The sequence below is a fragment of the Apaloderma vittatum genome, unplaced genomic scaffold (assembly GCF_000703405.1).
Source record: "Apaloderma vittatum isolate BGI_N311 unplaced genomic scaffold, ASM70340v1 scaffold5461, whole genome shotgun sequence".
Lineage (NCBI taxonomy): Eukaryota > Metazoa > Chordata > Aves > Trogoniformes > Trogonidae > Apaloderma > Apaloderma vittatum.
Window position 1 is genome coordinate 36,987 of NW_009697271.1, and position 22,080 is coordinate 59,066.

The following is a 22,080-nucleotide window of genomic DNA, read 5'->3' on the forward strand; positions in this document are numbered from 1 at the left end:
CCGGGTGTCTCGACTCTGCAGTATCTGAGCCAAGGCAGAGTCATTTCTCATCTTCTTCATGGCAGGATCTCTTGTGTCACGCGGGGACGGGAGAGATTTAAGGCAGCGAGGAAACCACGTGTGATGTATAAGCATTTCTGACAACATCCCAAACCCAATCGTAAACTGCAGTTACTAACAACTGGCACTACCAGGAAGAAGGATCCTGACTTAGAATGTTTCTGCTGCCTGTAAAAGGGCATTTTAAGGATGTGGGTGGATATTCTTTTCTCCATTAACATTAGTGGATACAACTGCCCTACTCAGTACTTCCCACATTCATCCCTGAAGTCCTTGTACAGCACTAGGAAGTGACATAGAGCATATTTAACACAGTAACTTGTTAGTTATGATCAGAGTAACCCATCAGTTACATATCAGTAGGTGGAAAACCCCTCCTCCTAAGTGTGTGTTCAAACTGTTATCCTGCAGCTCATTAATGGCAAGTGACATTTGATCAAGTCATCACACTGAGACCATCAAACCGTCGACAGGGGCATAAATCACTCGTACCACGCTGTCCCAGGCCCCACCATGGCTCTTGCTTCTGGGCAGTTGCTACATCCAGTAATGCAAACATGCTCCAACTACTTTGCAAAGTCAGTATTTACCCAATTTACTGCTTACCTCCTAGGTAACACTGACCCATAAGACACCATGGCTCCATATAACAAACTGTGGCAGACCCTCTGCATCCTCAGCACTTGCAAAGCAGAAAGAATAACGGGACGATCCATCCCAAAGCCTGTTGGACACAGGGAGCTGGCCTGGCTTTTCAAGCAACGGCTTTCAAAACTGCCATTTTATCTTCCTCCTCTAAGTGCTTCTGTGCAGTTCTCACAATGACAATGCAGTTTCTGCAGCTTGCTGACCAAGCTCTTCAGGCCCAGCACCCCAGCGAATCTGCACTTCTGTGGTGGTCTCCCACCCCCACAAGCCTCTGGCCAGCAGTAACAGAAGGCTGCCACCACCAGGACACCCTTCCAAGACATTCCTGGGAAGATAAAATCCTTCCTAGGAGGGACAGGAGAAGAAAGACAAAGCAGAACCGCACTTGTCCCAGCACAGCTCAGGACGTACCTGCTCATCGATCTTCCTTTGAAGCTGGACCACCTTGTTCTCCATGCCAATGTTGAGCTTCTTCAGGTGCTGTGCCGAGCGGGCCTCGATCTTCAGCGCCTTCAGCTCCTGCCTGGCCTTCATGCGTCGGTAGTAGCACTGCAGGACGATGGTGGCACCCCTGACGCGGCGGAAGCGAGTGCGGGCCAGCCAGCCGCGGGGGTACTTCTGGAGGATGGTAGCTTTGTGCTCCGCGAGGATCTGCAACACACGTGCAAGAAATGGGATGACCAAGGGAGAAAAGTCACCCGTAAAAGTGGTGACAGCTCCGGTTTGGCTGCAACACGGCACTCCACACCACCCAAACCGCCTTCAAAAGGGATGCTCCTCCAAGTCTCCTGCTCCTACCACAGTCTGGCAGGTGCAGAGGGTGATGGCTGGAGATAGAGGCTATTTTGCATCCTGCTTCACAGACAAGAGGGAGAGCTTCCACCCCCTCTCCTGGGGTTTTATCCAGTCACTGTGCTCAACTGATGAAGGCAGGACACATCCAATCCTCTCTTAAGAGCTACTCTGCTCTCTAAAAAGAGTCAAGACCTGCCTGACCAGTGAAATGAGGGAACGAGATCCTGGCTGGTGACCACAGGACTCGATGGGGACACAGGACATCTGCATGGGACATCTCACCCCCAGGTGAGACTTCATGGGCCACCTCAGAACAGTACCGAGCAGATCAAGAAGATCTGTAGCCGGCAGAATAAATAGCCATTAACAGACACACCAACAGTCTGCAACAAACTGACTGGCCCTTCAGCATCAGGCGTAACTCACACCTCAACAGGTTTGTAGACTTTTTTTTTTTCCCTGTGTTACACTTCTGCGTTATGATAATTTATACTGCAGATAAATTCTGTCCTGTTGGGATTTCTTGTCATGTGGATAACCTTCAAACAAAATAAAGGAGTCCTTTCAGTTCTCTTGCATGACTCAATTTCTAGAAATTTATAGCTGGTTTTGTGAAACTTTGTCCCTTTTGCATTGAACTTCCTCCCAGAAATTTACAGCAATATTTTCGGTAGGTGATAGTTCAATTTTTTCCTCTAAAACTGAAGGCTGACATAACACAGATACAATCAGCATGTTGTTAATTACTTTCTTACGCTGATGTATGCTGCAGTATTATGAGGAAAGAAACAGGAGGAGAATTTAAATACTACAAAACACTTTGCTGTTATTAGTTTGGGATAAGTTGTATCACAAAAGTTATATCAGCTTCTCTCAAAAATCTTTTGTTTCATCCTAAGGCTTTCTTCGCACTTGCAAATTTTAACTTGGAATAAAGTGATTGGGTGAACTTAGGATGTAGCAGGATTTAAACTGAAATAAGTTTTGTATGTCATCAGCCCTGGCACTCTGACAGATGGAGAAAGCTGAGGGTGCCCCAAAAGCTACAAGAAGTCCAACTGCTAGAAGAAGTCCTATGCCTTGGGGACCTATTCCAGCCGTGCAGCGACATCTTGGTGGGCACTAGGCATGCCCTGACCCCACAGGGCATCACCTGCAGCCCTGCATCTGCACTTGAACTGACACCTGCACCCAGGTGCTCCAGAAATTAAGGACGTTCAGATTTTCAGTCATCTTGTACACCTTGTTAAGATTTTGGGTTGCCTTGAATCTCAGAGGGTTTAAATGCTGGACCAGCTGCTTTCCCCGGGGAGGCTTCTGATTTAAAGAACAGATGCTGAAATAGACAAATTCCTGACCACCAGCATCTCTCTTGGCGGGTCACAAAGGTGTTCAGGCAACCTCCATCATCTCCAGGTACAGGGTCTCCCCTCCTGGCTCATCGTGCCTCTGATTTCTTCCAGTATCCCCATGACCACAACCAGGCACAAAATTAGGTGACTACCAAAGTAAGGCTGAATCTGAGGAGTGGACAGAAGACTCCCCAAAGCCATTCTCAGTTTCCTGAGAGATTTCTCGCTGTACCACTTGCTGTCATCAAACCTTTACTTCCTTGCTCTCAGCTCCTGGTTTAACAGAGAAAGCTAATGGAGAGAACTAATTAAAGAGCCATTTATATCAATAAATGACTTGATGCCTTCCACGACAGACCCTACTGGTCTTCCTACCGTGCTAGAGATAGCACCTGCAGCATAGCTCAGACACAAATGCAGTTTGCCAGGGAGGTTTTTGCAGAGTCTGGGTTAGATCAAATGACATTTCCAGATTTGCACAATGCCTTCCGGCATCCAAATGACTAACTTCATTTAGCTGCTCCGCTGAGGCGCTGCTGCCAAAATCATTTTTGCTTGCACAGCTTTAAATGGCAATGCTCGCCGTCGCCGTGCACTCTCCAGAAACACCAGAGGCAGTCGGCATCGTGAAACATCAAAACGGCCACAACAAACGCATCGCTGCCACGCCGCGCCAGCGGAGGTAAACATGAAAGGCTCTTCTTGCTCTTTTCTAATGTACCTTGTGATAAAGCCTCCTGACAAACATGCCTCGAGCAAAAGCCTGAATGGTGACGGTGGCGTTGCGGACCCTCTGGAAAGCTCGGAGGATCCGCAGCATTCGGTACTGCTTCTGGAAGACGATGGCAGCTCTTGTCCTCCTCAGGTGCTCGGCAAGCCTGCAAAGCACAGGGAAAAGGGTGAGCAGCAGAACTAACTTCCTCCTCTTTCTTGTCATAATAAGATTTAAACCAGACATATAAAAACCTTTTGCCCGAAAGCAGCTTGAGGGTATTCAAGAAAGACCGCCCCAGCAGCAGGGCTAAGAAGAGAGTGGCTGATAGCACGTCTCCATTAGAATAATGGGAACGTGTGTGCAATCAGCACCCAGGAGTGCTGGAAACAGAAATCAAGATGCCTCATTGTTCCTAAACAGCGTTAAAAACAAGTATTCTCCAGCCTTTCCTTTGGTTTGAACTCTCTGCTTTACATACTTGAGCCAATCAATGTTCCAGTGGGCTCCATCACTTCCCTAACGATAAAAAGCAAGTGTCGCGCAGGGTATCTACCAACTCAGTGAAAACGGCAGCAAATTGCTTTGACATTTAAACTGGTGTGCACTGGTTTGGCAACATTCACAAGGAGAGCCCCAGGCAATTCACAGAGAAAAAATAATGAGGGATGTGGTCAACTCCGTGCCATGTTGCTGCCACTCTCCAGCTGAATTAATGTTCAATTTGCCGTTACACAGGTTAATAAATGCCCATAAAACCTCCATTTAATTCGATAATTAGCCTGTTTTGCTGAATTTGTGATTAATTTATTGCTCTCAGCATGAAGCATTACACAGATATTTCATCCACTTCTTTATTTTGTGAAAAGCATACCAAAACTAAAAGAGCCATATCGGATTTGCTTATATATTCTCTTTGTCAAGGATGATGGTTTCTCGTTAGGATTTAGCGAACCAGAGTGAGGATGAGGGGATGGTCTGTTTTGAAAAAGAGGAGAAAGCAGTTACTCAGATGACGTTCACCCCATGAAACCTGCACGAAGAGGTGAACTGGAAAAGCCACGCTGAGGAAACCCTGCAGCATGTGGTTTTGGTACATCGGCTTCCATCCTCTCTTTAACTCACACCTCGCACATCACCAGGATCCCCCTCTCCCCTCACTAGCAGGACAGCTGGGTGACGCAAAGTCAAATATTTATATATGTCCACGTCTTATAGTATGCATGGAGAGCCCATCAAAGAGGCTCAACTTAATCACCGACTCTCTTTTTTCTTCACCTTCCTCTTATTGCTTAGGTCTCATTTGCCTTGTCTTCAAGGGCCTGTAAGAGTGCCAAGTGGGGCCCACAACCATGAACCTAGAGAAGTACATGGACCTCTGAGGATAAGACAATCCTGCTCTTGGTTTTAAATAAAAGTCATCAAACTGCCCAGCTTTGATTAGTTGAGACCTTCTTATCCCTGGTTTCTCCATGCCACCAATCCCTTTCACAAGCACAACAAATACCAGAAATTCAGTGAGCATCTCTGAAGTTCTTCCAAAATACAGTATGTGGAAGCTCTTAACCCCTAGTTGCCCCAATAACTGATAGAAACCAACATTCATCCAGCAACCAGGAGTGAAGAAGGGACTGTGCAGGTGCCCTGTAGCATATAGGCAGCACCCAGTGTTGCCCAAGCGTGGAATTAACCAGGTAGTTGATAAGGAAGCAGCACTTCTGATGGGAGGATGCTAGCTCAGAGCCCAGGTGAACACTGCTGCCCAGAACCAAACCACATGGCTAACACACCACAGCTTCTCTTAGCAGACTGCTGAGCGCTGCTCTGTATGGTAAACAGCCCCATTGCAGTGATTTGGGAGTGATTTTTCTCGTTACAGAGGATACAGCAAATCAATTCTTGGATGCCAAGGAGGCACAAACCTGGTCGCTGCAGAAAAGGAGCGCATAACAACCAGCAAAGTGCTCGCTGGCCCATCCAAATGTCCTCTGCCAGGGCTAGTCCCTATTAGTTCTGCGAAACGCTCCCACCTAAACGTCTCAGAGTTGTTCAGCCATCTGATTATAACCTAGCTGCCTACGTTATAACCCTGGTCCAGCACATAAAATTAATGTACATACGAAAACCAAATTGAGACAAAGAATTTTGATCTCTTGCCCACAAACAAAGGCAGAGAGAGGGGCCAGGAATGTCTTCTCTCTTCAGCACAGAAACTTTCACCACACCGGTACCTACGTGCGCAAGACGGATCTTGTTTTCATGAGGTCAAAAGGCAACAACCCACGCAACGAACTTTCAGTGTTTCTCATAAGAAATGCTCAGGTTGCAAGCATTCAAGATGGAACAGATTGGAAATCGAAGCGCTCAAAAATATTTTTCCGCTTGACCTCCCAGCCAGCCCTTCCTCAGAGGGCTTCCTAGGACCCACCTCCGTGCCAGGTGCCCACGCGTGTAGCGCTGGATGACGACAGCAGCTTGTCTCAGCCTTTTGTACTTGACCCTCTGCAGCCAGCCCCGCACCGTCTTCTGAATCATGATGGTGGCAGCTCTGAACTTATCTGCTCGTAGTTTCTCCAGATATGCCACCTGGCCTGCACGGAAAAAGATCTTGGTACGTCCAAACTGGAACTTGTCTGGATCCTTTTCAAAAGCATAAAGGAAACTAAATTTAATTAAGGCAAACATTTTATTCTTTTCTTCAGTCTATGTTGATCAGTAGATACAGACTTAATAGAACACTCTGAATCAAATTTATCAGCTCGGCTCACATCTCCACTTAACTGGGTGATCAAGATACTACTGGATTACAAACCACCTAAGTTTCTATACAACCATCAAGGAATGTTGTGCTAGGATTCCGTCTTACATTCCGTACATTTACACAAATTTCGAATCATTTTTGCATTTTGTGGGTTTCTTTCTTACAGAGCAATGCAGTATCAGAGGACTTCAAGAAAAGATCTCTCTCTCAGAAAGATTAAGGCCTACATCTGCAGAGTCATACATGCACTGCCAAAGTCTCTGCTGCAAAGGGAAATACTTGGTGCATTAGGAGAACGGCCTTTGCAGAGAGAAATTCAGTTGAGTAAATTCATCAAAACCCCATGAGTAAAACAGAGATCGAAAATTAAAACCAGGTTTAAGGCGTAGTGCATATTCTGTGCTGCTCAGCGGCAAAAGAACAGGAAAAAAACTCAACGTGCACATTTGCACATAAATCTGAATAGTAACGTTTTGGTGAGGAGAGGTAGCAAAGACTTATTATTTGCTTAAGGGAAAAATGTCCCAATCTATGGGATGCCTCTTCTACGTATTAGTGGCTACTAAAGGTCTCACATACATCAATATAGGGCATTTATGACATTGATCTCTTACTCAGTTGTGCAAAGAGGCATTTAATGATTGACTAAATTTCACTATGTTGCCCAATCCAGGCCTCTAGAATGTGCTCCAGCTTTGGTTAACCAAAGCCAAGAGGAGGGGTTGTGGGTGGACAAATTTTCTAAACGTGGCCAGTTGGTTCACGTAGAGCCAGCAACAGCGAACTCTGGACTTCATTCGCACTGAAACCATGTTCAGCTTGACCGCAATCAAGAGATTCCACGTTGTAAAAATCATTACCAGAGATGTGGTCCCAGCTCACCTTAATGAGGTCTTCCAACAGGGTCTGACAGATCTGCTTCTTGTCATTCTTAGAGAGGTCTCTCTTCTTCATAAGAACACGATACCTGTTGAAAAAGTCGTGGTAGGACCATCTGAAAGAAAAGCACACACAGGTTTAGTCTGCATGCCGGCCAGCCATTATGTCCTTGAAATAAAGAATTTGGAGTCATAGACGAGTCAAAATATGAAACTCATATCCCGAGGGACCTCTCACCACCACTCTCAACAGGGATCGAAGCCACCTCAAAGAAGTGTGGTCACTCCAAACTTGAACCCCAGCTTCAGCACTCCCCTGCCACTGAACGGCCTTATCGGTGCATTTCTAGCCTGGAACAGAAAGGCCGTGGATCTCCTTGTTTTCACTCCTCCTGATGCGCTTCCCAAGCTGCTGCATTTTACCAGTTAAATGCAAAAATCCTGTTCCCTTTGGAATGGATGTGCTAATTTTGAAGACATCATGGATCCCGTGATTTGGCAACACAAAAAATTTTAAAAGTCAACCTCGATAAGATGATAGAGAATGAATTAAACAGGAACTCCTCCTTATTTTGTTTTTCCAAACTCTGTTGTATATTAATTTGAAACAATTAATTCACGAATTGCTCCATGTTGAGGTCTGTGGCTGAAATCCTTAACACAAACACCAAATCTCTGGACTCTGAGAAGACAAAGCAGCCACTCAAAAGATGCTTCACTGTCACCAGCAGTGAAGTTTCCAAACATGCAGCAGTAACTGAAGGAATTAGAACACAACATTTTAACGCTAGGAAATATCATATCTCCTGATGCTGCTGTTAGATGTGGATCCTGCAGACCAGATCCTGGAATTGGCTCAGCATCTGCCAAGTTTCAGCCTTCTCCAAATTAACACTGAAAATTACGGACCCCTCAAAACCTGAGTTTTTAATTAAAACACTAGGTTTTTCCAGCAATGTCAAATATGACCATAGTTATTTCAAAAGAATACGCGTAAGAGGAAGATTGGAGTGAATTGCACAGATTTTGATTTCTGCCCTTGCTCAACAAAACCATCTGCGAGCCTGATCCTCACCCACACGGATGTTCTGGCAGTCAAAATGAGAAGACACTGTATGAGGAGAAGCCATACAGAAACATCTCCTCCTCTGCCCAGCAGCCCCATTCATGCCCCTTTTTTTTTTTTTTTTGGTGTTGCACCCAGTTCTTCCACTTTCAGAAATTAAGAGACGGGGCAAGAATAAACTGTAAAGGGCCAGAGCGATGCTCGTGATGGGTCCTTACACTTGAAAGCTGGGGTATTTAGTAAGACAGGCATACCAGAAATATAGCATATATTTCAAAATCCATGACCAACAGTATCACATCAGTCCAGAAAACAGAGCAGGGGAGGAAAGGCAGTTTGATGAAAACCAATACTCTAATTAAAACAGCACAGTAGAAGAAAACATTTACCACGGGAATGGAGAAAAAGCAAATTGCTCAGATTAACTCCGCAGTAGCCAGATTTAGTGGTGATTTCTTCCCTGTCTAGCCCTGGGGCTTGACAGCCAACACCACCCACCCTCAAATGACCGAAACCATTGAATTATCACTGGGCAAGTTCAGACATATCTGCTATGGGGAGCTCTCTCTGGGATGAGGCACAGAAAAACTGAACACAAAGATTACGCAAGACTACGGGCTTGTGTCACGTAGAGTTTGATCTTAAACTTGCTTTCTCCTTGCTTTCTAAACGCCTTTGCTTTACAATTACAATTCCCATTTTGTACCCGCACCTCAACCCTTTTGCTTTGTGCAAATAAAACCCGTTTTCATTTTAAGCACGTCTGAGGCTTTACACAGCTCCAAATCAAACCTGACCAGAGAAGCGGAGCTCGTAGTGCCCGAGGCGCGCAGCCAAGTGCGCGACGCCGGAGACCTCCTGCCTGGCTTCGGTATTACTCAAGCCAGGGAGAGCATAAAGCAGAGAGAAAAGGGAGGGAGTATTCCCATTAACCTGCCAGAGCCAATTGAGGGGCTGATATTATTAACCGCTGCTATTCAGAAGATGAAATCACCTTGCGGGTGCCACCCGGGCTCCTCCGGCAAAGAGATGGCAAAGAGGCAACACGTGCAACTGAGGGCAGGGGTCCGAGCTGGGCAGAAAACAGCAAAACCCATCATTCTCCTCCACCAAGACAGGGAGAGGGAGATCCCACAGCTGCTTTCAAACAAGAGTCAGACACCTGCAGAAATTCATTAAGAAAGTCCTAAGTCGCTACACAGAGGGTAGCTCTTCAGAGCTCATTTCACAAGGCGGTAAAACCTGATTTCCCCCTTGTTTCCATTTCACTCCACCTTTCATACAAATAGAATTGCCCACTTTTTAGGACTAAGTCTCACATGGGACATAGAAGAGGCAGGGAATATGCTGACTGATTCCTGTCAGCACTTTCTTTGCTGGGCTGATGGCATCCCCGGTCCTCTATCCACATCTCCCAGAGGTTCACAGCCAAAAGCGGCAAAAACACCGCGTCACCCTCGCTGCAGCCAGGCTGCTCTCACCACCCTCGCTGATCACACAGAATCACAGAATGTTCGGGGTTGGAAGGGACCTCAAATGATCAGCCCCCCTGCCAGAGCAGGATCACCCACAGTTGGTCACACAGGAACAATCTAGTACGAGATGACAGTCCTGACATCAAGCTGCTTGTGTTACTGTCCACAGAATACCAAGACAAAAGCTCTGCCACACCAGGGCTCAGCTGGTCCGAATTTCACCAGAATATTTGCAATCCCAGTTCACAAGCAGAAGAAAGCTGCAGAGGTTCATAGGTGCTGTTACGGGATCCCTCCCAGTGAAACGAGCAATTAAAGCGCTCTGGTTTAATGTTACATGCCTGGTTAAATCACTTCAGGTTCAAAGCAGTATAAAATTACCTTACAACTACGAGCTTCAAGAGAAAAAAACCGTGATCCCCCCAAACCTACAAAAGAGAGCTCTCCGGTGCAGAAATACCATAGCTCGGTGCTTTGGTGCACACACATTAGTTTTTTATTCTTCTGCATATGTGCGAGAAAGAGAAAATTTTTTTCCCTCCTGCTAGACTGCTAGACCACCAGGTGATCGTCAGCATGAGAGCAAAGATGCGCCACGTAACGCCACAGCTTAGCAGGGGCGGAGAGATCGTGGGAAGGTTACACCTCAGTCCAACCTGTTGGCAGGTAATAAAAGCAGATCTCGGCTTTTCAGGATGCTCCAAACAACACAATCACACATCATCGCTAGAGGCTGGAAACCACCAAGGGCCACTAAATAAATGTAATTCCTTATCATCACCAATTTATAAGATCCAGATGGGTGGTGTCAGCAAAATGCTGCCAGGGGAAGGATTTTTGTACCTGCACAACTGAGAAAGAGGGAAAGAGAGGCATGAAGGACTGGACAGAAATTTGTCAAGGAAGAAAAAATAATTGAAAAAAAAATAATCAGGGCTGAGATCAAGCATTGAACATCAGAATTTTGCTTTGAAGTCAGCACAGGACTCTAAAGGAAGGAGGTGATGAAAGGAATGGAAGGGCACAGAAAATATGCGTGTAAAAGAAAACGTCTTTAGGCTTGAGCAGCAAGGAGGATGCTCAAGGACTTGACCAGGAGCAGGAGACTTGGTCACCTCAGCAATTTCTTCGTCTTCTACAGGAATTAGACAGAGGGCATAAGCCATAAGACATGCCAGAAATTAAGCCTTGTGTCTGTGGTTTAAGGAGCAAGTTTTGGATGCTTTATCCAAAACTACAGCCAGGTGCAAAGCAAAGGGACGGCTCCCGCCCGAAAATGTGAAGACACAAACCCGAGAGCAGCTGGGCTGCAGCGCCAGCTGGACTGATCACAACCTCACAGTTAAAGGGAGGGACCAGGGAAGAGACCGGGGCTGAAATTCTGGCTCCTGAGGAAGCCTCTGAAAAGGAGCTCTACAAGCAGTCAGCAACTGCCCAAAATATCCCCAACCTATTGTTTCAGGGTGATTACAACAACGTTATTTCTGGAAAGGAGTACAGTAAGAGCTCAAAGCTTTTCTGACTTATCCGCAAGACCGTTTCTTCTGGTCGCCTGAAATAACAAAACACAAAATCCTCCCGTTAAGGATAAACACATTCGCTGCCCCTCACCATCAGCCGCGACCATCCCAGCACCCGTGTGCTGAGCAAACCCAGCTTCGTGAAAGAAATCCTGCCAGCACCACGTGGCACTGTCCCCTGAAGGGATCAACATTTTAAGCATTAAAGAGCTGGACTGTATTGATCTGTCTATAGGAGCCAGAGCCTGTTTGTGGGGCACACACGTTGATTATTTGAGCCAAGATTTGACATGAAATTGTTTTAGAAACTGTGGTTCAGGGAGAAAATTTCTCTTGCCTTGTTTACTGTAGCAGAACAGATTTGCCTTTCAATTAGCTCTAAAGCATGCAAGCTGGCATGGCTTGAAATTATCTGGAATATATTCAAAGAGCAGGATGAGGGGGGAGGAAAAACCCCTTCTATTTACATACTACCTTTGTCGGGAGTGGGGGGAGTGGGCAAACAGAACTGCTGGTAGACAAAGTCATTTATATGTTTTGTTTCCCTGAAATGACTGCAAGATAGCTAAAGGCACATTATAAAAAAAAAATATTATATCCAACAATGCCCATGATACATTTCAATTATGAATGTTTAATGTTTATAGAGTTCAGCAGCTGTGATTTCATACTGAATTGATAAAAAGACACTGCATCTGACAGCTCCAGCAACCAGAGGAAGCAACCAAACATCAAGAATACTTACACAGTAAATTTCATACATAATAACTACAATAAAACTACTTGGAGAGACTGCAATGACAGCGTTATTCAGACTGATGGCACAGCAGCAGACCGTTGGTATCGTACCACTGACCAGAAAACACCAGAATCAGAAAGAAGAAAAACACAGACTTTTGATAAAATATAAGTTAAAAAAAATTTTTTTGAAGAGTATTTTGCTATTAATGGACATCTGCACCAATTAATTCTCTACAGGCTTATCTTTACGTAGCCAGTTTCTGTAAAGAAGATGAATGGTTTTATAGTACAGAGAAACCTTCCATGCTTTACTGCCCTAAGCTGATGATAGATTTACTATCTACACGTGTAGGACAGTCCATTCATCACAGTCATTTAGGTACACGCTAGCAAATAAATTTCTTAACTGCTGCGTAACATTTCAAACCAAATGATACGTTTTCAATTTTCTTGAGATAGTGGTAGAATGTAGCGTACCATGAAAATGATAAAATAAAGGCAGGAGTGCCCAAAGCGGGAAGTGTGAGGCTTCATCTTCCAGTGGGAATACATCATGACTTAAAATGCTTCAAGAACGCTAAATATTATATTCAGATTATTTTTTTTTCTTAAAGGAACCAGACAATTCATTATCAAAGCCTCAAAAAATTCAGTTCCTCAACCTGCAAAGTAACCGTGATGAAGAAGTGTGAGTTAACAGCAGAAGGTGGCTTTATCCAGAGATCTCTGACCCAAACCCACACGGCTCTCAGAAGTTACTCTTGTGACAGCACGATGGAAAATACTCAGATGTGAATGCTACAGGATGAAAAGCTACATTTTCTCCTCGTTGCATAATAAAACCTCTCTTGAGATGAACATTTTGAAAATGTTGCTCCAAAGGTAAATAGCTTACACCCAAGCAAAGCAAAACTCACGAAGACTGAGTTTTCCATTATTATTTTAAGTGGTTTAAATTTATAGCCTTCACACTGGGTTTAAATTTAAAGCAATGACCCTCCCTTTTGGTTTCATCTTTAATCAGCCATTATAATATGACTTGTCTCAAAATATAAGGAAATACAGAGGAATAATCAGTGTTTGCTGTGTTGAAAACTGAGACAGATTGCACTTGTGTAAAAATGCACAAACAACTAAAACATCTATTACATTTCTCACAAAGTAAAATCCCCTGGAAGCAGCTTTTGCCAAGCTGGTCTATAAAACCAATTCAAATATACAGATTATTTGCTGTCTTCCAATGTTATTGCACAACTCCTGGGTCTGGATTTTCAAAACCGGAATATTATGACCAGGGCGGGTGAAGAACTATCAGAACACAAAGTGAGTGTCTTATTTAGCGCAGAGCTGTTCCTGCACACAGTTATTTTCTAGAAGCTTCAAAATAAACGAAAAATTGTCCTTGAAAGCATCCCAAACACTGAACTGGAGAAGGTCACTCTGAAAGGCTGAAATAGCTATTTCCACCCTTTTTTCCCCCCCTGAAGGAAAAACAAAAGCTGACAAGTTGCAATGATGGAAGAGTTCTGTATTCCTAGTGTCCTGGGGAAAAAAAACCCACAACAAAAAAACCAATGCACCTCACAACCAAAAGCATGCAAGCAAAGCGAAAAGCATTGCTTTTGATTTTCTTCAGGATGGAGCAGTCTTTGCACTGGTCAATTATTTGCCATAAATAGATCTTGGCTTGTCTCCAGGTGCTGCAGAGGTTTCTCCCCTCCCCAGTTACTAATTATAGGTCTATTTCAGTGCCATAGGGTATAAACTGGGGAGGAAAAGTGCCTTTCTGGGGCCTTTTCCAAATGAAACCACCCCTGTTTCACCGCTTTAGGATTTTACGAGGACAGACAGATTTGACCCTGCAGCTGCTTTAAATAATAGGAGATAATAAAAGGCCTGACACATGGGCTGGGTTTTAATTCCTCACCGTGGCATAGAGATAACGTAATTCCGGACCAACTTTTTATTAGTTACTTCCATGAATGCCCTGAAGGCTTCAGCAATGAGAGGCAAAGGTGGTTCTGGGTCTTCTAACAGGGCCAGACCCCAACAGGAGGATCCATATCTCCATTCACCTCTCCCACGCCGCTAAATGAGATATATTCGTTGCTTTATATGAAAATTTTCTTCTTTTTTCCTTATTTTTTATTTTCTTTTCCTCCACCTAAAGGCATTGAGCTCCACCAGCCAGGTTGATCCTCACCAGCAGGATTTTTTGCCTGTCCACGGAGGTCACCAGCCACCAGGGGTTAAGTGCCGCAGAGCCACCTCACGTCACTGAAGCTGCCATCGGTTGTCAGAGGTTCTCTGCAGCTTTGCAGGAGATGAAAGTAACTGGCAAAGCAGCACAGTCCTCCCCAAAAACCGGGACAGGGAGTTTCTCATGGCGTTCAGCATCACGCTTAGCCGACTCTTTACTGAGCGTATTTATAACTCCTTTGTTCCGTATCAAAAGGCTGATGGCTATGCTGACATTAACACAAAGCTGCTTGGCACTAAAACGCAACTGATGCATTTTTAGAATTATTTGCCCTTGTCATCCTCAGGGTTTATTTATAGTTTATGTTTTCTGATTTATTAGGCCCTCAAAACCTTTTTCAAACTCTGTATCGCAATCAGCAAGAGCTGCACCACCCATAGCCTTTCCTTTTTAAGATGCAAGAGCTTAAAGCCTGGTATGCTTTGGACGCACAGTGTAAAAGTCTGCAATAATAATACACAACCCTTATTTTCTTTATCTGCAAGCATAATCATTTTTTTTTTTTTGGCTGAAATGACTATTGCAGCAGGTGTCTGAAGCCAGAATTAAAAAAAAAAAAAAGTAAAGTAAACTCTACAGTGAAAGGAACTTTTATATGGGGAGCTTCAGGCAAGTAGGGAACAAGTTCTCTAGGGCAACACCCGCTCCAAGGCAAGCTGGATGCAAAAGATTTAAAGACATTATTCTGCTACCGGCTGTACACCTTCAAATGGGATCAAAGCTGGATTCCTTTACCTACCACAGACCAGCATTTTCAGAGATTTCACCACAGCAAATTACTTCTCAAGACCAAACAGAAAGCGGCAGGTGAAACACCAGACACCAGACACCCTCACTTTGCAGCTCATCGCTTGATAACGAATCTAGATTTGGGGAACCCAGGACCTCATGGGGGTTTGTGGTGAACAGAGTACGAGGCAGAATGTGGGAGAGGGGTGTGAAGAGCTGTCTGTCTGTCTGTCTCTCTCTCTCTCGCCTTTCTCATTAAGTAATGCAAGGTCTATCATAGTGCTTACTTAGTTTAGTTTATTTCTTGTAATCAAGTATTATACGGCTTGCTATAAATTGTTTTATATACATAAGTGTAAAAATATATAAGGCCTATATAAGTCTTTTTTTAAGTAATACAAGGCATAACATATGCCTTGCTGTAGTTTGTTGTATACCCATTTTTTTCCTGGTTACCATGAAGTCATATCATACTGCTTGCCCTGAAGTGTCACATACTTAACCAATTATTGTGAGTCAAATACACTCACTGTGGGAAATTAATAAATGTTTGTGTGTGGACCTCAAGATTTGTCTCACCACTGCCCACTCCATTGGGGATTTATGAATCTTCTGAACGGGACATGACAGGGTTTTGCAAAATTTAAAAAAAAAAAAAAAAAGGAAAAAAAATCTATCCTGAATATAAACCAACCTAAATAAATTCAACTTGTCGTGAAAACACCAGTGTTCTCATCTCCCTCCCTCACCCCAGACAATGAAGGTGCTGAGTAAAGTACGGCTGAGGTCCCAACACAATACCTGGATGGGAAGCCAGCTGCACTGATGCGGATGGTCTCCAGCACTCCACAAGCTCTCAGCTGCTGCACCGCTCTCTTCGGATCAAATCTGGAATTATATTTAGCACAGAGATTAACACAGTGAGGAGCAACCCGCATCATGAATTCACCCGGACAGCAACACTTCTGGGGTCAGGAACTAGCTGTTGATTTGCTGAGGGGGAAGAAACAAAGCAAAAAAAAAAAAGCAAAAAAAACCACCAGCCCTGCTCTCATCATTAATATAGGGGTTGAAGACAACTATGCATAAAATCACAGAATGGTTTGGGTTGGAAGGGACCTTTAAAGGTCATCTTGTCCAACTCTCTGCAGTGAGCAGGGACGTCTTTATATCAGGTTGCTCAAAGCCCCTGACCTGGGATGTCACCAGGAGCTTCCACCACCTCTCTGTTCAGCCTGTGCCTGTGTCTCACCACCCTCATCATAAAAATTTTCTTCCTTGTATCCAGTCTAGATCTATCCTCTTTTAGTTTAAAACCATTACCTATATCAGGTTGCTCAAAGCCCCTGACCTGGGATGTCACCAGGAGCTTCCACCACCTCTCTGTTCAGCCTGTGCCTGTGTCTCACCACCCTCATCATAAAAATTTTCTTCCTTGTATCCAGTCTAGATCTATCCTCTTTTAGTTTAAAACCATTACCCCTTGAACTATGGCACCCATGGCTATCTTTCGTCATAGCCACTCCCTTGCACACCTCAGTATCATCACAAATCCCATGCCTAGCTTTGGGAACGAGCCGCACAGATGTCACACGTTTTCTCTCCATGTCACAAGAGGCGGCGCTTTTCAAGTGAAATGGGCCTTGCTATTGCCCTACTACTGATGCCAGGCAGTACTCGTGGGACAAGATTACAATCTGTTGCAATTAGTCTCTGCAGCCGTAACCTATCCAGCTATGTAAAGCAACACAACTACAATAAAGACAGCAACAGGCTACCCCACCACAAGCTGCCTGATGAACCAGACAGTATTCCTTTTGTAGCTATAAGGGTAACAACACTTTTCCAGAAAGAAATCAAATTCAATAGCTACATATACCTGATATATTAAATTCCATACCAAGACAGAGCAATTAAAAGGTCCCACGCGTCAGCGGACCATTTAAGGAGAACAGTGGTGCTCACGTTGCTGACTAAAGGCTTCAGTAGGCAGCACATGGGCTTTGGTAGGCACCATGTGGAAATTCAAGTTATTTCTGTTCTCAGCTGTCTGCTCTCCTCTTTTTAGCTGGCATTACACCCCTTCTTACCACTGGGGTCTCATTTCCATCAGCAATTTGTGCCAAGAAACCTTTGTGGTAGTTTCCAGTTGAATACCTGGGCTCTGCTCTCCCTGGTTCCTGGCATGAACCCGCTTTCAGATCAGTCTGTCTTTGCACAGAGTGAGTCCATGCACCATCATCCCCCATTGCTGCTGACACCAAATGTACATATAGGTCCCAGCTCAAGACCCAGGAAAAGGTCGTGGGATCAAACTCTTAAGATGCAGATGCCCACAGATGTACGTGTCCAGAGCTGTGTTAGGTTTCCAGAACACGGATGATGAACAAAGGCTTCTCAGGTACCTGCTTGTCCATACCTGAAAGCCCGAAGTATTTATACTTGCAGGTCAAGATTGCATGAATAATTCTGCTTGGCCTCCACTGTACAAAAGCAGCATAAGAAATGGTCCCTCGCTATTTCGTGCATTTTTATATCCCCTGGATCTGTCAAGCCTACAGCAAATTATTCATTACAACACCACAAACATCACGCAGGGTGGAAAATCGGTCTCGGCTGTCACTCACTTCAAAGAAGAATCCACTAGGGTACAATTTCCATAACAATAAATAATAAACAGGACTGGTAGATGGACGGGGAAGCTTCACAGTCCTGGAAGATCCCAGGGCAATCTATGTTGTAACGCAGCCAAGCCCTGCTCAGTGGGGGTGAAATGCAGCAACCAGAGCGTCTGCAGTCATTCATCAGCATGGAAAGCCAGGACCCTCTCCAGCAACAGCTCCAGCTACGAGCTCAGGCTGAAATAAAGAGCTTAAAGCAGGACAATACACATGACGATGGGTATCCTGTCCTCCCACCGCACGCCATTGTGAAGAGGATGGCTTCATCCTCACGGAATTACAGAATGGTTGGAGTCGGAAGGGACCGCTAGAGATCACCTGGCTCAAACCCCCTGCTAAAGCAGGATTGCCCAGAGAACATCACACAGGATGGCATCCAGGCGGGTTTTGAAAGTCTCCAAAGACGAGACTCCACAACCTCTCTTGGCAGCCTGTGCCAATGCTCTGTCATCTTCATGGCAAAGAAGTTCTTCTTCATGTTTAAAATCTGGTGCCCTTTGGCGCTTATCCTGGCAGTGGGCACTACTGAAAAGAGTCCAGCTCCATCTTCCCTGCATCCACCTTTAGGTATTTATAGACACTGGTGAGGTCTCCTCTCAGCCTTCTCTTCTCCAGGCTAAATAGTCCCAGCTCTTTCAACCTTTCCTCGTCAGAGAGATGCTCCAGTCCCTCAGTCATATTCACTGCCCTCCTCTGCACTCTCTCCAGTAGCTCCTTGTCTCTCTTGAACTGGGGAGACCAGCTCTTGGTAGCTTCTCCATGTTCTGGAAGACTACTATTAGGTCCCATCTCTTCTCCTCGCTAAACATCTCGTTTTAACAAAAACGTAATGTTCTCAAGAGAGGAAAATGTTATGTTTTAGCAAGAGAAAAAAGACTGTTTTTTCCATCGACAAAGGACTTAACACCAAGTGCTCTGCATTCTACAAGACACCACTTCAACGCCAACCCAGAGTGGTGTCACTGATGTTTCATTTCACTAATGTCTCCTGACACCGTGTTATTTTTCAGTACAAGTGCCTCTGAAATGCAGACTCCTGTACAGCCATCTGAGTTTCACATATAAGCAAATAGACTTGATTTGAGCCACACTATGGAGGCAAATTCCTCAAGCTGGTGGCAGCAAAATCAACGCTGACCAAGATTCCCAGATCACAGTTTCCATGATGGGTGAAGTGGGAGACAATCTCTTGCAGAAGAAACGCCAGCAGCAGACACCTCAGCCAGTGCTTTCTGGCTTGTGGATGGAGATGTAACACCAATACCCCAACCCAAAGCACCCTCCTGTTGTTTCCAGTCCATGGTGACTCCTGCCAGGCTGCTGGCTGCAGGCACCTGCACGATGCTCCTCCAGAATTATTCTTGTGCATACTTTGGTTTGTCCTTTATTGCCAAAATCTCAAGCTTTGATGACTCTGACATTCATCAGATGGGGAGCACCACACCAGATCAAGTCATCGCTCAGACTGTGAGCAGACACAATCAGAATTATCTTCCCCGTACTCACTACTCATAACATCTCAAAAGCACAACTGAATTCATCCAGATAATTACTTCACCGTGACAACGTTGCACGTTTATTAGATGAGATTAACTGTACCCTGGGCATCACATCAAAATTTCAATGGCAAAGTTAAAGGCAAAGAAGTGAAGATGTATGGCCTGAAAGCAGACATGAGTAAGGACGTGGAGCCTTGGAAATAAAGTTTGGAAAGGTGAAGGCATTTCACTTCCAATACAGTTAGAAAATGCTTCTGTGCTTTATCTAAAGACAGAGATCAAATAAAAAGTATAATCCTGCATTTCATATAAATGGACCACCTTTGCAACAGGCAACAAGTGACTGAGGCCCTAAGCACCTCCAGTACCTACAAAAAGGTACATGAAAGACACAACAGACCACAGAAAACGCCTTCCCAGCACAGACAGCTGTTACATAATCATCTAATGAATCAAATAAATACAAGCCAGCTCCTGAACGTCTTCTAACCATTAATACCCTCCACTTTGCTGTTTGCGGCAGGGGGAAGAGCCAAACCGAGGAACCTTCGTGGTGGACACACATTCAGCAACACATCGTAACCAGGGGTGAGCCTGTTTATGGATGCTTTGTCCTCCCTTGCAGGACACTGTTGGGGCTGTCTCCGCACCCCGTGGTGGCACCGTGCTGACACGACAAGATCTATGAGGTCCTTGCATACTAATGGCCGAGGTTTTTTTTGGAGTTTCAGGGAACAAAATTAGGTACAAATACATTGTCAAGAGGTGAAACAAGTCTAACAGCTATTTCCTTGCCATATTCGCAGCTTGTGATGCATCTCTGCACTACAGGGTTCATAAAGACTGGCTTTTTTCTTCAGCTTTTCACTCACCTAGAAACCTGCATGAAGCTGACACAAGCCACATCTTTAAGTTTTCCACATTTATTCCGGAAGCTCAAAACATTTCTCTGTTCATTTTACAAGCCATTTTGCAAGGCATGCTGCTTACCTCCATGTTTCATTTCTTTCTCTGTTACTTTTCACCCTTCAGTACTATAACTATTTAAATCAAAATGATTCTGAGATGAAATTGTACAAAGACCCTACTACTGCAAAACCTGTGAACTACTAGGGCCTGCACTAGTGTTCATTTCAAGGGAACAAAAACCACATAATGAAACCCAAGGGAAGTGATTCCAGCAAACTACTGGGAGCTCCCAGTTACAGGAACAGCCTCACAAGGGGGGTGAAAATCCCTTTAGCAAGAGAAGAAGTCCGAAGCGCATTCTGCTGCCATAATGCTGAAAACATTTTCTCATCTGAACGCCCACTTACTTAAAGGGGAGCTTCTCGTCGTTCGGCTTGATGCAGCGCACGTAGTGCGGGGTGGTGCTGTTCAGGGTCTCCATGAGCAAATGCAGCGAGTTGCGGAACTGAAAGACAAAACCGCTCGCTGTGAGGAGGGATGAAGGTGCTGTGCTGTGGAACCCAAGTCACCCAAGCCACCCGTGGTGCCCTCGTTGTGACACAGCATGAACTTGCCCATTGCCCCAGCAATTTGGAGCAACCGTGTTTGCTCAGGGCTTCGCTAAGTTGAGTCTGGAAAATCTTCAAGGGCAGAGGCAGCACAGCTTCTCTGGGCTGCTGTTGCGCTGCTCGACTGTCCACGCGGGGCAGGTGGGAAATGTTCTTTTTCTCAAGTTGTTTCAATTTATGAAAACTACAGTACATTGGGGTACAGCCCAGGGAATCTCAGAGTGGCCTCTACCCTCCTTAGACACTATCTCAGCTGCTTCCAGCCAAGACTACTCAAACCTGTTCTTCCAGAGACACTGCCAGGCATCCAGAATGCAACAGCCAAAGCGTTCCCCTCCTACAACACGGGTTTACAGGAAAGTCTCCTCCCATTCCCCTCCAACGTATTATTATTTATCTCTGCTTCAGGCTGAAGAAAAAAAGATCTTTATGGTGAAAATATGTGCGGATCCACCTGCCCCAATCCCTTGTCAACAGCTGACTTGCTCATCTTATAGATTACCTGGTGTCCCACGGTTTTCTTGTGTTCCTTATTGGCAGCTTTGATCACTGGTCTGGCAGATCGGACGCTGATTTTGGATGTTCCCTTTCCCATGGGAGTGGTGGCTGCAGTATCCTTCTCATCTTGGAACAAGTCTGCTACCATTTGATACTAAAATGAAAGACAGCATCTGAGCACCTCCGGCCCCGTTCTTTGCTGAATGAACCCACCCAAGTCACGTTGCTCCAGTTACTTTCTCCCCTATGTTATAGCAGGAAGGGAAAAAAGGGCAATAAAGCGAAATCAAGAAGCACTGTCTACATAAACCACGTCAAGCAGAACCACTGGCCATTCTGCTTTGTAGTTAATCAAATCTTAAAATGCGCACATTAAATCAAAGAAATGAAGAAAAAGAGTATGGCTAGCTGGAGGGCTGGATGGCTGAAGTGTTGTCCAAGGCACAAAACTTCCTGAATATGATGTGATTCTTGCTCCCAGGGTTCGTTTCATCCAGTCCCGACCGCAGCAGGGACACTGCCCATAGGGCTCATGCCCCAAGACGGGGGGTTCCACACCGGTGCCGGCAGCAGCCCTACTCCCAGAGGCACCCTTGCTTTGCCAAGCAATTAAGAGACACCAGCATTTCCTCACTAATTACCTACATTTTAGCGTGAATGAGTAGGGCGACAGCAGGATCGTCATCCTGCAGCCCTAAAAGCACTCCACTGAGCTCCCCAGATCTCCAAGTCTGGGGTTTCGGGCAAGCCAGCAGCAACGTTTCCTCTTCATAAATGGAAGAACAAGAGAGCTGGCAAATGCAGTTAATGTGGTTTTGGTTTGCTTTGCTTTTCTTAACTTTTTTTTTTTTTTAAGGGGTAAGATCTTCAAATCTGCATGAGTCTGGC

At 45.0% G+C, this 22,080-nt stretch overlaps 1 protein-coding gene across 1 annotated transcript in view; it reads right to left on the reverse strand.

Annotated features, from left to right (window-relative positions):
• Positions 1 to 22,080, reverse strand: part of LOC104280038 (unconventional myosin-Vb-like) — a gene marked incomplete at both ends in the record, with an annotated part of 71,241 nt that overhangs the window by 35,141 nt on the left and 14,020 nt on the right. Inside the window, 7 exon segments of the mRNA XM_009877566.1 lie at positions 1,120 to 1,359; positions 3,577 to 3,733; positions 5,996 to 6,207; positions 7,211 to 7,322; positions 15,799 to 15,885; positions 20,494 to 20,591; positions 21,197 to 21,346. Coding sequence (XP_009875868.1) covers positions 1,120 to 1,359; positions 3,577 to 3,733; positions 5,996 to 6,207; positions 7,211 to 7,322; positions 15,799 to 15,885; positions 20,494 to 20,591; positions 21,197 to 21,346 — 1,056 coding nt within the window.